The sequence below is a fragment of the Petromyzon marinus genome, chromosome 6 (assembly GCF_048934315.1).
Source record: "Petromyzon marinus isolate PM22_M1 ecotype Great Lakes invasive population chromosome 6, UKy_Petmar_22M1.pri1.0, whole genome shotgun sequence".
Taxonomy (NCBI): domain Eukaryota; kingdom Metazoa; phylum Chordata; class Hyperoartia; order Petromyzontiformes; family Petromyzontidae; genus Petromyzon; species Petromyzon marinus.
Genome location: NC_133672.1, coordinates 5,537,273 through 5,552,860, shown reverse-complemented (window position 1 = coordinate 5,552,860; position 15,588 = coordinate 5,537,273). Strand labels below are relative to the sequence as shown.

The window sequence follows — 15,588 nt, the reverse complement described above, 5'->3', positions numbered from 1 at the left end:
CACCCCCTCCATCTCTACCTCCCTCCATCTCTGTCTCCATCTCTCCTTCCCTCCATCCCTGTCTCCCTAACCCCTCTCCCCATCGCCCTCCATCTCACCCTCCCTCTATCCCTCCTCTCTCCCTATCCCTCCATCTCTCCCTATCCCTCCATTCCTCCTCTCTCCCTATCCCTCCATCCCTCCTCTCTCCCCCTGTGTGTGTGTGTGTTTTGTATGCCGCCGGTGTGCGCGTTCTCCCATGCATCACATCCCGCAAACTCCGCGCTTCGGTTACAAAATTTTAAAGAAAATAACAGCAGAGACGGGGTTAGTGGGTGGATGGGGGGCCGGGTGGAGGGGGCCGGGGGGAGGGGGCCGGGGGGATGTGGGGAGGGGGGCTGGAGATGTCTCATCAGTGACGATGCCCCCGTGGTCATAGTGGCAGTGTTGGTGGGGTAGTGGTGAAGGTCACGGAGGTCGTAGAGACGACGTCGACGATGGAGACGACTTTAATGATGACGATGTTACAAATCACACACACACACACGATTTAGAACGTCATGTATCGTGAGCTTAAGGATCGATCTTAATCAATGAATAGACGCATCGGGACACCTCTCCATATCAGTATCAATCCACTGCTGGATGAAGACGTCCCCACCCCGTGGTCAATGCGGGTTGAAGGTGGAGATTATGACCAGTCCACCCGCCACTGATGTTAGCCGCGACCGGTAAACAAAACTGGGGTCGCTGGGTTCGCAGTGCAGTGCGCTCACCACAGCGCCACCGCTCCGCCTACACAGCTGCGGAGGCGTTGAGATGTATACCTACGTATGTGCGTATGTATGTTGAACTTCTTTCGCACCGTACGTAGCCAACCGTGCGAATCGGTGGTGCTGGGGGAAGGGACAACAAACTAAACACAAGGAGCAGTTCTAAAGCAATGCGTTTTCAATATACATTTAAAAGTGCACAGCTCCAGTGGCTTCCTAACATCGGAAGGGAAGAGCGTTCCAGACGGCCGCAGAAGCGCATCTGAAAGCGCCACGCGATGCGGTGACCGCGTGCGTTCGATGGCCAGCAGCCAAAAATCCGCCGCTGCGAGGATGACCGCAGTTGCGCGTGGCGCTCAATGCTCCTTGACGAGACTTCGCAGGGCATGCACGTGCACAGGTGTACACGCGCACAGGTGTACACGTGCACAGGTGTACACGCGCACAGGTGTACACGCGCACAGGTGTACACGCGCACAGGTGTACACGCGCACAGGTGTACACAGGTATGCGCGTGCACAGGTGTACACGTGCACAGGTGTACACGTGCACAGGTGTACACGCGCACAGGTGTACACGCGCACAGGTGTACACAGGTATGCGCGTGCACAGGTGTACACGTGCACAGGTGTACACGTGCACAGGTGTACACGTGCACAGGTGTACACAGGTATGCGCGTGCACAGGTGTACACGTGCACAGGTGTACACGTGCACAGGTGTACACGTGCACAGGTGTACACAGGTATGCGCGTGCACAGGTGTACACGTGCACAGGTGTACACGTGCACAGGTGTACACGTGCACAGGTGTACACGTGCACAGGTGTACACAGGTATGCGCGTGCACAGGTGTACACGTGCACAGGTGTACACGTGCACAGGTGTACACGTGCACAGGTGTACACGTGCACAGGTGTACACAGGTATGCGCGTGCACAGGTGTACACGTGCACAGGTGTACACGCGCACAGGTGTACACGCGCACAGGTGTACACGCGCACAGGTGTACACAGGTATGCGCGGGTTCAGTTGAAACGCGCACGAAGCAGAGGGAGGGTGGTGGGTGAGTGGAGGTGCAAGAGCGCCGTCCACTCTGAGCCGCTCATTGACTCTCCGAGACTCGCAGGGGCAAGCAACACGTGTCACGATCACGAAGCACGCTTCCACTCTCGGTACACTTCAGCTCCATCGCCCCCCACCCCCACTTCCTCTCTCTCCTCCATCTCTCTCCCTCTCTCTCCCTGTGCACCGCGATGATGTAGCGCGTTATACTCGAGAGCGGGCAACTTCTCGTCCGTCACCGCCTCGCAAGCACCGAACAACGGGGAGCCCAGTGCGTTCCAGCCGATTGAAGTTCGGCGCAATCATTTGACTAAGCGGACACACTCGATTCATATTCACGGGCGTCCATGCATCCAGCGAATAAATTAGCACGTAAGATGAATGGTTGTAGGAACAAAGTAATGGATGAATGAAGTCAGTCCACGTGCGTTCGCGGGCATCTCGTGCGCATGCGCCCCGCCCTCCCGCCCCCCCACCCCCCGTCGAAGATTCGTCCCCCACCACTCTCCGCATCCCATCACCTGCGTCATCCGTTGCTAGGAGGCAGCATCAAGAAGCTAATTCAGGGTCCTCTGATCCTGCGGCCGCTTGTCCCGCAACGAGGCACTCACTCAGGCGCCCTCACGCAGCAGCGGCAGCAGCAGCGGCAGCAGCGGCATCATAACCCCGCATGTGCGGCTGCGCTCCAGGATCCCCCCCCCCTGCATCGCAGTAGAAGGTTTCAGATCATCCCTGAAATCCAGGCTAAGAGGTTCAGACCATCATCATTAATTCTAAATCATCATCGTTGATATTACTGTCATCGTGGTCACTGGATTGTAAGCCTCATCCCTAACTCTAACGTCAACACTGCTTCTGACTCCCCACTTTGCATCATCATCAATCAAATGATCGTTAAATATATAAATAAAAATCCTTAAAATCGTCACTGCAATAGTAAGTTCCTCCTTAAGGATAACATCATCCCTGCACTGTCTCCCCACTTATCATCATCCTATATTATCATCATCATCATCATACGTGATCATCACCATCACTCGAATTCCACCCCTGCTCTGCACGTCGCCTGTCCACTCTGAGCCGCTCCGAGTTCGAGGTGGCGAGGAGCAGCGTGGAGGGGGCTGGGGAAGGAGGAGGAGGAGGAATCGAGAAAATAATAAAGGAGGATAAAGAGGAGGCACAACAACAGCAGCGGGACACGGAGGAGCTCCGGGATCAGGAGGCTAAAGTCAAAAGGAAGATCAGGAGAAATATAATTGCAGAAAAACATCAGCAAGAGGATCGATAGATTTTGAGTTATATAGGAAGACGATTTGAGTGTAGAAAGATCAGTAGAGGATCGCGAGGATTGAGAGGAGGAGGATCGATAGAGTAGGAAGATCAACAAAGAATCATCGGGAGGAGGAGGAGGTCACGATACGTTGCTCTTGTGGGATGCGCGCCGTCCCCTGCGGGCCGGGACGAGGCTGAGTGGCGATGTGAGCACGAGCGAGGGCGACACGATGGTGAGCACGCAACGCTCCGACCGCTCAATGTTCATCTTCACCCAATCACGAGCCACCATCGTCGGCCGTGATCGTCGTCGCTCGCCACTCATCATTGTGTTCGCCACTGGTGTTCTACTTGCTGCTGCTGCTGTTGTTGTTGTTGTTGTTCACAATGCTGATTGTGACGATTGATTTTGATGTGGATTCATGTTGTCGATGCAGTTGTAGTTTTTCTGTTATTGACGATGACGCTATGATTGTTGTTGTTATTGTTGATATTATGATCGTTGTGGAGTGGAAAGCAATGAGTTCACGGAACCTGCCCTCTGTGCACGCGAGCGTCACCGACCTTGCAGGTGGCTGACTCAGCCCATCATGCTGGCGGAGAGGGGGGGGTCGATAAACTCGAACTGCTTTTTGGTGAAGTGAAGAGTCGCTATCCTATGGACAGACTCTCATCCCCCCCCCCCCCCCCCGCCTCCGCCATCGGAATGTGGAATTGCCAGTGCTAGTTCAGGGCTGTATACAGGAGATGAGCATCGCTTCAATGCTCATTTGAGCAGCACACCACCTTGACATTGGTCAACTCCATGAGGATGTTGACCCGCAAGGCTTACTTGGCACCTATTTGTGTATTGAACTTCTTTCGCACCGTACGTACTCAACCGGAGGTGCGGAGTTCACTGAGTGCATGGTATATATGAAAGTTACCCAATTCTCGGCCGTCCACAGGACATTCGCTACAAGTACACAGCGCGCTTGCGCAGGGCTCGTCGCGGCTAGAAGGGATTCATGGCAGATGGTCAAGAATAATAATGGAGTGGCGGCCAAAGGATGGAACGCGTCCCAGGGGACCGCGAACCACGGAGATGGAGCGACAAAAGGCGGCTCGTGTGCCGGGGCTGTAGGTGGATTGTTAACAGCAGAGAGGCCGTGGAATATCGTGGTCAGTGCACCGCGCCACGGACCCGGCCACCCGGGTTCGATTCCTGTCTCAGGATCTGGTGCGGTGTGTAAGCATCGCCACTTGGGAGACAAAGGTGGCCGGGCGTGGTGCTGGCCACCCAACCCCTTGCCTTCAAGGGTGCTCCTCGTAAACAGCACTTGCCCAAACCGTCTGTTCAAGGCTATACGGGGATCTTTGTATTACTAACATAAGACGTCAGAGGTGTCAGAGGTTTAGAGAGACCATTCATCCAGCAGTGGATTAACCATGGCTGATCATGATGATATGGTGGTTCTTATCTTGTAGCTACAGCACTCACCTCGGGCTCTGCGGCTTGTGCTGTCCCACACGAGTTGCAATTGTCCTGGATGACAATAAAATAATCAACAAACCACTCAACAGATTCGCCAAGAACACTCTGGCCTTGAAAGGGAACAAAACAACCATTTGCTGTATATAAATAGCACGACGTTTCAAGCAATCAACCTTCTGCAAAGCACGTAAGAGAGACGGTGGATAATAAGAGTTCGAGACTGCACTTAACACCATGGGGTCTGATATATATATATTTTTTTAAATTCCGATGACCAGTTTTTTCAATTGGCTCATGAATCGTTAGTTAATTAAAAGTAGCTAATGAATAACAGACAAAATATTAAATATCACACAAAGTACTCTCCATAATAAATAAACGAATTGTATTCATGTCAATGATCACCGCGGACAGCCACAAACAGGCGCCTCGGTCACTTTCAAGTCGTTTCGTTCTCTCATTTTACTCGCTACAAAAAGTTTCGCCTTTTCTGCGCGGCAACCTGCAGGCACAGTCGCACGCAGCCCGGTGGCTCGCCAGCGAGAGCCGTGCGAGTTTGTTGTAACCTCCCTCCCGCGCGCACCTCCGATTGGCACGGTTGGCTACGTACGGTGCGAAAGAAGTTCACCGTACATACATACACACATACATACATAGGAACCGGACACTCGCTCAACTGAGTTCTCAGTCAGTGGTAATCCACGCCAAGGGTGACCTCTATACAAGCGGTTCCCAATGTGTGGCCTGCGGATCACCAACTGGTGCTGCTGCAGCAGCGTTGGTAGTGGTGCACAAACATCAATACACGTTAACAAACAACAATACACGTTAACAAACAACAATACACGTTAACAAACAACAATACACGTTAACAAACAACAATACACGTTAACAAACAACAATACACGTTAACAAACAACAATACACGTTAACAAACAACAATACACGTTAACAAACAACAATACACGTTAACAAACAACAATACACGTTAACAAACAACAATACACGTTAACAAACATCAATACACGTTAACAAACAACAATACACGTTAACAAACAACAATACACGTTAACAAACAACAATACATGTTAACAAACAACAATACACGTTAACAAACAACAATACACGTTAACAAACAACAATACATGTTAACAAACAATAATACACGTTAACAAACAACAATACATGTTAACAAACAACAATACATGTTAACAAACAACAATACACGTTAACAAACAACAATACACGTTAACAAACAACAATACATGTTAACAAACAACAATACATGTTAACAAACAACAATACATGTTAACAAACAACAATACATGTTAACAAACAATACACGTTAACAAACAACAATACATGTTAACAAACAACAATACACGTTAACAAACAACAATACACGTTAACAAACAACAATACACGTTAACAAACAACAATACACGGTAACAAACAACAATACACGTTAACAAACAACAATACATGTTAACAAACAACAATACACGTTAACAAACAACAATACACGTTAACAAACAACAATACACGTTAACAAACAACAATACACGTTAACAAACAACAATACACGTTAACAAACAACAATACATGTTAACAAACAACAATACACGTTAACAAACAACAATACACGTTAACAAACAGCAATACACGTTAACAATCAACAATACACGTTAACAAACAACAATACATGTTAACAAACAATAATACACGTTAACAAACAACAATACATGTTAACAAACAACAATACACGTTAACAAACAACAATACACGTTAACAAACAACAATACACGTTAACAAACAACAATACATGTTAACAAACAACAATACACGTTAACAAACAACAATACACGTTAACAAACAACAATACATGTTAACAAACAACAATACACGTTAACAAACAACAATACACGTTGACAAACAACAATACACGTTAACAAACAACAATACACGTTAACAAACAACAATACACGTTAACAAACAACAATACATGTCAACAAACAACAATACATGTTAACAAACAACAATACACGTTAACAAACAACAATACACGTTAACAAACAACAATACATGTTAACAAACAACAATACATGTTAACAAACAACAATACACGTTAACAAACAACAATACACGTTAACAAACAACAATACACGTTAACAAACAACAATACACGTTAACAAACAACAATACACGTTAACAAACAACAATACACGTTAACAAACAACAATACACGTTAACAAACAACAATACACGTTAACAAACAACAATACATGTTAACAAACAACAATACATGTTAACAAACAACAATACACGTTAACAAACAACAATACACGTTAACAAACAACAATACACGTTAACAAACAACAATACATGTTAACAAACAACAATACATGTTAACAAACAACAATACATGTTAACAAACAACAATACATGTTAACAAACAATACACGTTAACAAACAAACAACCTCAACACTGCGGCCTTAAAAGGAATGCAAAACATATATAACGGACGACGTTTTGGGCGATGCCCCTTCTTCAGAGCACATCGTTTACAAAAAGGGGTTCGAATTGATCCATCAGATGGCGCGGATGGTGGGTGGGTGGCGGGGGGGGGGGCTGACGGGGTGAGTGCGGGGGAGGCATTGAGGCCGGGTCCGAGGCCGCCGATTTGATGTCCTTTATTTAACCAGACGAGAGAACGCAGTCCGCATTCATTTACCATCCATCCCCATAAGTCCCGCAGCTGTCTCCGCTGCGCGACCGCCGCCCACCGTAAGCTGGGGCCGACGACGCACTGCGAATAAAACGCCACTTTGAATCGTGGCCACATCGCTTCTAGAGAGCGGCGTTGAGGGCCGCGCGCGTGCCGTTTAATTGTCCCCCTTTTTGTTCGCTCTCGATTGGAAGCTTTCGCGACTGCAGGAATCCGTGCTCTTTGGTTCTTTCGGTAAAGTCACGTGGGTATAAAATAAAATAAATCACGGCGTTTCGATCGTAACACACAAGCGGTCGTCCTCAGGCGGAAAAAAAAAAATATCATCCAGCAGTGAAACTGCTGAACCTACGTGACTTCCCGAAAAAAACAAATAGTTCCCCTTCGTTGTTTCATGAGTCGCTTCGTTCGATTGAAGTTGCGGCTCACGCTGACCCACGTTAACCCCCCCACCCCTTATCGCCGGGACCGCGATTCCAAGGTACTTGCGGGGGGGTGGGGGGCGCTGAATGAATGCCCAGATAATCATTACAACTAAACAATCGGCAGCGACTTGATCATCAAAATCCCATTGCCACGCGTGAGCGCAGAGCAACAACAACAACACAACACCACACAACCCCTCCAGCTCGCGCGCTTTGAACGGCTGACGTTTGAATGTTTTCACAAATATAAAAAAATGCTACCGCCACCACTGTCATCGCCGTGGTTGCCACAGTGCTATACATCAGCAACAGCAGCGAATCCGGCCAGGTGGCTCAGCAGTAGAAAAGCAAGCAGCTTGTGATCGGAAGGCTCGCGAGTTCAAATCCTGGTTGTAGAGGTTTTCAGTTTATTTATTTTGGTATAGCCCTGTGAACCATTCGGCTTTTGAATCGGGTGCAACCACAACAAACAAAAAAACAAAAACACGAACAAGAAAAACATCTTAAAGTGACTATGTGTCTGTGCAAACAGAAAATCCATGAAAAAAACAGCAAAATGTTACTGAAAAAAGCACCGTACACCAACGCTGTGTGCAAAAAAATCCCAGTGGGATGCAAGTAAAACAACAACAACCACAAGAAAACTTAGATTAAGGCCATCAGTCTAACTCCGTGGAGGTGATCCATTATCCCCCACGGGGTCGAGAGGATGAGTGCAACTTTGTCGAGAACTCAAAAGTGGTTGTCTTACGGCTCGACTCCTCCCCGCCATGGGAATGTGGAATTACCAGCATTGGCTCGGGGCTGTAAAGAATAGATGAGCACCGCGTCAATGATCATTAGAGCAGGGTACCACTTTGATTTTGAACACCAGCTATATCATAATATTACCGGCATCACCGTCAATCAAAATTATTATAAACATAATTGTCAATCATCACCGTCAATCAGAATGATCATCATATTAACAGATCATCAATATCATCATAATTACGGGCAGCATAAAATCCCAACATGATCGTAAATTCATAAAACAACTTTTGCTCGGGTTACCGTGAGCGGTGATCCATCCACTGCTGGATGAGGGCGTCCCCCGCGCCGTGGCCATCACGGTCCAGCCCAGCGCCTTGCACACAAAGCCCATTTCATGGCTGCACGTGTTTGCCCTCCTTTGGCTGCCAATCCGTCGTTAGTCTCGACCATCGTCGCTTCCAGCGACGCGTTCTGTCCACAAGCGCGCTTACTTTTCTTCAGAGTCAGCGTTGTGTGCCTGCTATGTGACTCTCTCATGTTCTCGAGTCGACGTGTTCATCATTCTGGCTCTCCCGTGCCTCTTTGTGTGTGCACTCTTACGTGTTTGTTCCATTTTCGTCGTGAATGCCCGCGTTTCTGAACCGCATGTCAATGCAGGTGTAGTATACATCGATCAAAACTGTTCTTTATGGACAATACGTATCATCAAACAAAACTATATATACTTGATCATCAATCGAATAATCATCATCGCCGTTTGCAGGTGTGCGCCGGCCTTGGTTGCTGCTCGCTGGGAGCACTTGCCCCGACAGCCCGTGATCGGCTATACGGGCAACCTTTGTCTTTGCCACAGATGATGACAGAAGCGCACGTGAGCGAGGTGGTGGTGGTGGTCGCGTGTGCCGAGGCGGTGGAGGCGATGTCCCTCTCGCCGGGCCCCGCGCAGAGTGGCCAGGTGCTCTCACCATCATCATCATCACACTCAATACAGACACACACCCTGGCATCTCGTATACACTCACACACCAGAGAAAGAGCCCCCCCCGTATAGCCTTAACAGACTGTCGGGACAAGTGCTGTTAGCGAGTAGCACCTATGAAGGCCGACTCGGAACACGAGGGAGTGGCTAGAAACACGCCCGGCCGCCTTTGTCTTCCCGGTGTACGTATGCGCAACTTCTTTCGCACTCTACGTAGCCAACCGTTCTGATGTTTACACGCCGCACCAGGTAAGGCATACATTTAGGGCTGAGTCGACCTAGGGGAGGCCCAGGACCGGTTCAGATTTTCGTCACTGATATTGGCTGTGAAAGGGGAATCGATCTCGCGTCACTGGCCATGTAGCTCAGTGCGCTAACCACCACCACCACCACCCCCTCTGCCCCCCAATCTCACCTATATACATACAACCACCCACATCCTAGATACGTATCAAATGAATGTCGACTCGCGTTTACAAAGAAGGCTGAGTGGGACCGCATCTCAAGACGTGCTGCAAGGAGCGAGACGGGCAGTTGATGTCTCAAGAGATTCGCGGCGAAACAAAGAGGAAATGATTGTGTTTCGGGTGACGGTGGAGGGGGGGGGGGTCACCTGGGGGAGAAACGTGGATCCGGGCAAAGATGAATATCGTCCCGAACAATTCCCTCCGAGAGCTTTACCTCGAGTGCGCAGGCGGTGCAATTACACCTGCGGCGGTCCGAGCCAACTGAGGGCGCTGAGCGTAAATGATTTCGGAGGGGGCCTTTTCTGTCCAATGAATTTCAATACAAACGCCTCGAGCGGCACGGGCAGGATCCGTGCAGAGAATGGACATGTAATGACGGGGACGTGAGAGATGCAAGTCAACAACGACGTGCGAGGCAAGAGAATAAGATGCAGGCGAGATGCAGATGGATGAAAGGTTGTCGGCAACATGCAGGCGTAGCAGCGAGATGGAGGCGAGACGCCGACATGAGACAGGAGATGTTTACATGGGGAGAGAGAGAGAGAGCCATGAAGACAGCATAGATGCGTCTTGAGACGAGAGGGATGTAAGAGGTGGTGAGGGGGGAGGGGGGAGATGTAAGATGGAAACGTAGCGATAGTGGACAGTGGAGAACACGAATTCAGTCGTACTCGGCGGATATTTTTGGGGCACTTCGGCGCCTGAGATGGAGCCATGAAATCAGCTGGTGAGCAGTAAGATGCCGGGTGGATTGATGCGAGGTCGCCGGAGATGGCGGCGTTAGGGGGAGGCCTTCCTCCGCCCAGCTGTGAATGTACCTCGACTGATGATAACGACGACGACGATGACCGTCTGCCTGCCCTGACTCCCCGTTACCAGATTCTCCCGGAGAAGGTTGCGCCGGAGCCCGTGCCTGGCGCGGCGCTGCCCTGCATCGTCCTGGACGCAGAGGACGCCGTGGTGGAGAGCGGAGAACTCCGCTGGCCTCCGTGCCTCGCCCTAAGCCTCGCCGCCTCGTCCGACCTCCATCAAGACCCCGGTTCGAGTCCCGACCCGGGCCGCTCAACTCTGGGACGCGTCGAGGAATCGACCTCGACGCCGGCTACGGGGTTCTGCCGGCAGACGAATTCAGCCGCGGGCCGTGTCCTCGAACTCGTGATTGACCTCGACATTAACTCTGCCGCTGCCGCCAACCTTGACCCCGACTCTGGCTCTAGCCACGGCCCGGAGATAGTGGTGTCCAGCCTTGACCCCGCGGAGCCAGCGGAGAGTGGGGAGCTCATGTGGCCTCCTGCCCACCTCATGGTCAAAGAGGAGGAGGACGATGATGATGATGACGGTGGTGGCGATGAAGCTGTTGCTGATGATGATGGAGAGGTCTTCGCAGAAAACATTAAGGGGAAATTCCAAGCTTGTGGTGGCGGTGAAGATGATGATGTTGATGATGATGGAGATGATGATATGAAAGAGGTTCCAGATGATCGCTATGACACTGCTGCGGTCACGTCGATGGAACCAGACGAAGATAGCCACGCGGCTCTGGAGTTGGTGGATCCACGTGAAGATGGAGCTGAGCGGACGGGGAATTTTGGGGGTAAGAGATGTGAGGCTAAGTGGCCACAGGAGACCCCTTTAAGTCGCCAAATCGAGTCCGTGCAGGGTATTCCCAGTAACCGGTAGCGGGCGTTGTCTGCTTTCTATCGGCGTGAGAGTCACGCTTCACGGGACGCGACTTACTTGCTTGACTGACGATGATCGACATGAGTCGGTGCCCTGCGCGAGAATCAGACCTTCAGGCTGACACAAATTATCCAGCGTTCGTTTTCGCACGTAGAGTACATTCACTTTTTATTTTATTTTAAGCAGGGTAAGCGGAGAAATCCCCACCAACGCATACGAAGGAAAAACAAAACTCGAAGCGCCACACAGATGGGTTCACGAACCCGTTGCTGTACTGCTGTTGGCGAGATTAACACAGTATAACGGCCGTGTCGATACCGGCAGCAGTAGACTGTGTATGGCGCGTACCGCACAGCGCATACGCACCGTGTAGAATCGCGAGCGACAACGTCTCTCGCTGTACCGGCTATGCACCGTCTCTCTCTCTGTACCGGCTATGCACCGTCTCTCTGTACCGGCTATGCACCGTCTCTCGCTGTACCGGCTATGCACCGTCTCTCTCGCTGTACCGGCTATGCACCGTCTCTCTCTCTGTACCGGCTATGCACCGTCTCTCTCTGTACCGGCTAAGCACCGTCTCTCGCTGTACCGGCTCTGCACCGTCTCTCGCTGTACCGGCTATGAGCCGTCTCTCGCTGTACCCGGTTGTCTCTTTGTCTCGTTTCCCACAGAAGGCGTCATACAGGCGGGAGCGCGCAGGATGGAGGCGTGCGTTTCCATGGAGGAGGAAGAGGAGGAGGAAGATGAGGAGGAGGAGGAGGGGGTTGAGTTTGAGGAAGTAGGGGAAGGAGATGAGGAGGAAGTGGATCAAGACGAAGGAGATGATGATGATGATGAAGAGGAGGAGGATGAGGAGGAGGAGGAGGAAGGAGTCTGCGGCCCGTAGCGAGGAGCACTCATCTCACGGTCGCGTTTATCCCGGGGTCTTCTCTTCTCCGTCATCCCGCGCCTCCGTGCGAGTGCGCGCGCGCGTGGCTCTCTCTCACACACGCACACACACAACAAAAACACTGACCGACACAGCACGCACGCACGAAGAGACCGACAGACGGAAAGGTGATCGCCGTTTCGCATTAAAGCGTCGAGCAGCAAATCCACCCGCCCGCAAAGGCACTCCGCGTGCCGCGTACCGCGCACGTGGCGACAGTCCACGTGGACTGTCGGCGAGAGACTGCAGGCTTGTTTGTGGACCGCACGTGGGAACGCAACGAGTGTCGGCCACGTCAGTGGTGCGAAATGGTGGCGGCTGTTGTGATCCAGTTGTTGTTGTTGACGCCGCGAGATGGTGGTGGTGATGGAGGAAGAGGAGGTGGATGAGGATGTACAGGAGGAGGTAAAGTTGTAATTATAGAGCTCGTTTTTAGTCGTGTTTACAATCGTTACCCACGTGTGTTTTGTATTCGTGTTGCTGATTATAATTTTTGGGGTTTTGCGTAAACGGAGGTTTGGTGAAGGAGCGATAAGCCGGATGAAAACGGAAATTGGAAGCCTCTAAAACATCCCTCTCAAAACCAGAACAAATGCTCGCACTAGCCCGGTGTTCAGTTTAATTTTTAGTGAAATAATTATATATTGGACAGCAGATAAGTATTGCGCGGAATATGAACACGCGTATTTTAATCCAAGTGGGTATATATGTGTCGCCTTCTTCTCATTGGAAACCCAGCGGTCATGACCAAGCGGGCGTGTACATAACAAGTAGAACATTGACATCATCATTATAACCATCATCATCATCATCGCTGTGGGCGACTGTACTACTGTAATGACAATCCCCTAGCCCGGAGTCACCCACTACGCATATCAAGCGAGCAGCGCTACTGTTTACCGCAAAGCGTTCCGCTACACATCCGATAGAGACATTGTGTACTTTTTAAAATTCTTATTTTGACTTAGAAAAATAGACGTTTCGGCCAAGTGGCCTTTACAAGTCTGCCGTTTACGCAAGACAGGTCATTTAAGGCGATGTATATAACTGTACATAATGTGGTGTGAGCGTTGTGGTAAGCGAACTGCGTTACGTACGCGGCCACCTGAGTTCGATTCCCGGCTTATGGCTAACGTCAGTCGCGAGCGATATCTGAAACGCTCACGGGGCTTTCGGGTCCACGAACCTAAATTGACCAGCGTGGTGAAGTATGATCAACCCCCCCCCCCCCGCCCCCGTGACCGACACAGCGTGGGGGGGAAGCCTTCATATCCAGCAGTGGATTGACAAAAGTTCTGTGCATATTCACAACCTAGTGTTGCGTTGATGGAGTTATGACAGAAAGAAAGAAAAAAAACGAGTTTCTGGATTATGACTGAGGAAGTCGGGAATTAATCCGTGAATCAGATTGCTCAGAGGTCAGAGACTCTAAGCCAGCATCTCTGAGATGTTAAGATTCGGAGTCGGGCTTCAACCCCTTGCGATTAAACCGGGGTTGCTCAGGGGTTGTGAGTTGATGGTCTCAGCCAGGTCAACAAACGACTGCAACAACAATAACAACAACAAAAATCCCCATCGTGCTGAACTGCGGGCACTTAATTTGGCAAATTCCAACTCTGATCGTGAGCTACTTTGTTCGGTTTGCTTGCCGATGCGACAAACGCCGCCTCGTGTAGCAGTGCACGCGAGAAGGTGCATCGCCCACCGAGTGTGGATGAGACGGCAAATTTGAAAGGACCTTGAAAGGACCTCTGACACAAGGTGATGCACCGCTTTCTGCGAGTGATGCCCTCCTGGAAGACGCCTTCTCGTCAATGGCAATTTCCGTCTGTGTCCTGTACCCGGAGTGAAACCCGTGTGGCGTTAACTCCAAGACTGCCGTTGACCCCGTCACGTCCTGCAGCCTTCAGTTGCCGTGAGAATGAATGTGCGTGGTGCTGATGATGATGGTGACGATGATGATGACGATGCTCGCTTTGTCGAGGTCGGGCAGGTGGATCGCGCGGATATGAGAGTCGTGAGCGTAAAGACATCGACCCGTAGGGCATTTAGGCTGCAGTACAGCAAGTAGGATGAATTTATTTTTTTAATTGGCAAATGATCAACTGCATAGCAGGATAACGTGAAGTCGAACCTATTGTGACTCGTTTAATCTGAGAGAAGCCAACACGGGAAGCTGCTGTCATCATGGCGGTACGATCCTCGTGTGCGTTGATGAGCGTTCAAAAAATAATCCAAACAGCATCTTCCTGACAAAAAAAATATATCCTCACGCACCATGTGTACATGTCCCAGTGTTCATAAGTTGTTGTTGTTGAAGCGAACACGTCCATGCATTTGCCACTAAGTTGCGGAGACGCTGCCACGCCGCACTAGTGCCAGGCTGGGTGCTCTTTGAGGCCACGCGAAAGTGGCTCGCTGGCAGGAAGTCACGGGACACTCCCGGGTGTTATGGGTGAAACTGCGTGGAGATGACAGGCAGATGTACCAACTCACCGTGTTTTATCGACCCGGGCACGCTGCTCGTTGTTCTGAGCGTCACACAGACATAGGCGCAAGCACGTGTCTTTTTTTATTATTAGGCCTGACGGTGGCACAGAGCAGCGCGGGGTTTGTGTTGTCACTGCCGCGGACACACGTGAGGTTGTCTAGTGGCACCATGAGGTTGTCTAGTGGCACCATGTGATTGTCTAGTGGCACCATGAGGTTGTCTAGTGGCACCATGAGGTTGTCTAGTGGCACCGTGAGGTTGCCTAGTGGCACCATGAGATTGCCTAGTGGCACCATGTGATTGCCTAGTGGTGTTCGTGAGATTGCCTAGTGGCACCGTGTGATTGTCTAGTGGCACCGTGAGATTGTCTAGTGGCACCGTGTGATTGCCTAGTGGTGTTCGTGAGATTGCCTAGTGGCACCGTGAGATTGTCTAGTGGCACCGTGTGATTGCCTAGTGGTGTTCGTGAGATTGCCTAGTGGCACCGTGAGATTGTCTAGTGGCACCGTGTGATTGCCTAGTGGTGTTCGTGAGATTGCCTAGTGGCACCGTGCGATTGCCTAGTGGCACCGTGTGAT

At 50.4% G+C, this 15,588-nt stretch overlaps 1 protein-coding gene across 1 annotated transcript; it reads left to right on the top strand.

Annotated features, from left to right (window-relative positions):
* The first annotated feature begins 2,303 nt into the window (after nt 1-2,303).
* Nucleotides 2,304-14,800, top strand: LOC116939799 (uncharacterized). Its single transcript, XM_032948626.2, has 4 exons — nt 2,304-3,320; nt 9,319-9,420; nt 10,791-11,505; nt 12,263-14,800. Exons 1-4 carry the CDS (start codon nt 3,318-3,320, stop codon nt 12,475-12,477), a joined length of 1,035 nt encoding a protein of 344 aa, XP_032804517.2. The 5' UTR covers nt 2,304-3,317; the 3' UTR covers nt 12,478-14,800.
* The last annotated feature ends 788 nt before the right edge of the window (nt 14,801-15,588 follow it).

Coding starts and splice junctions, on each gene's coding strand:
- LOC116939799 (XM_032948626.2), top strand. Junction 9,421..10,790: donor GCCCCGCGCAGAGTGGCCAG/GTGCTCTCACCA, acceptor CCCCGTTACCAG/ATTCTCCCGGAGAAGGTTGC. Junction 11,506..12,262: donor GCGGACGGGGAATTTTGGGG/GTAAGAGATGTG, acceptor CGTTTCCCACAG/AAGGCGTCATACAGGCGGGA.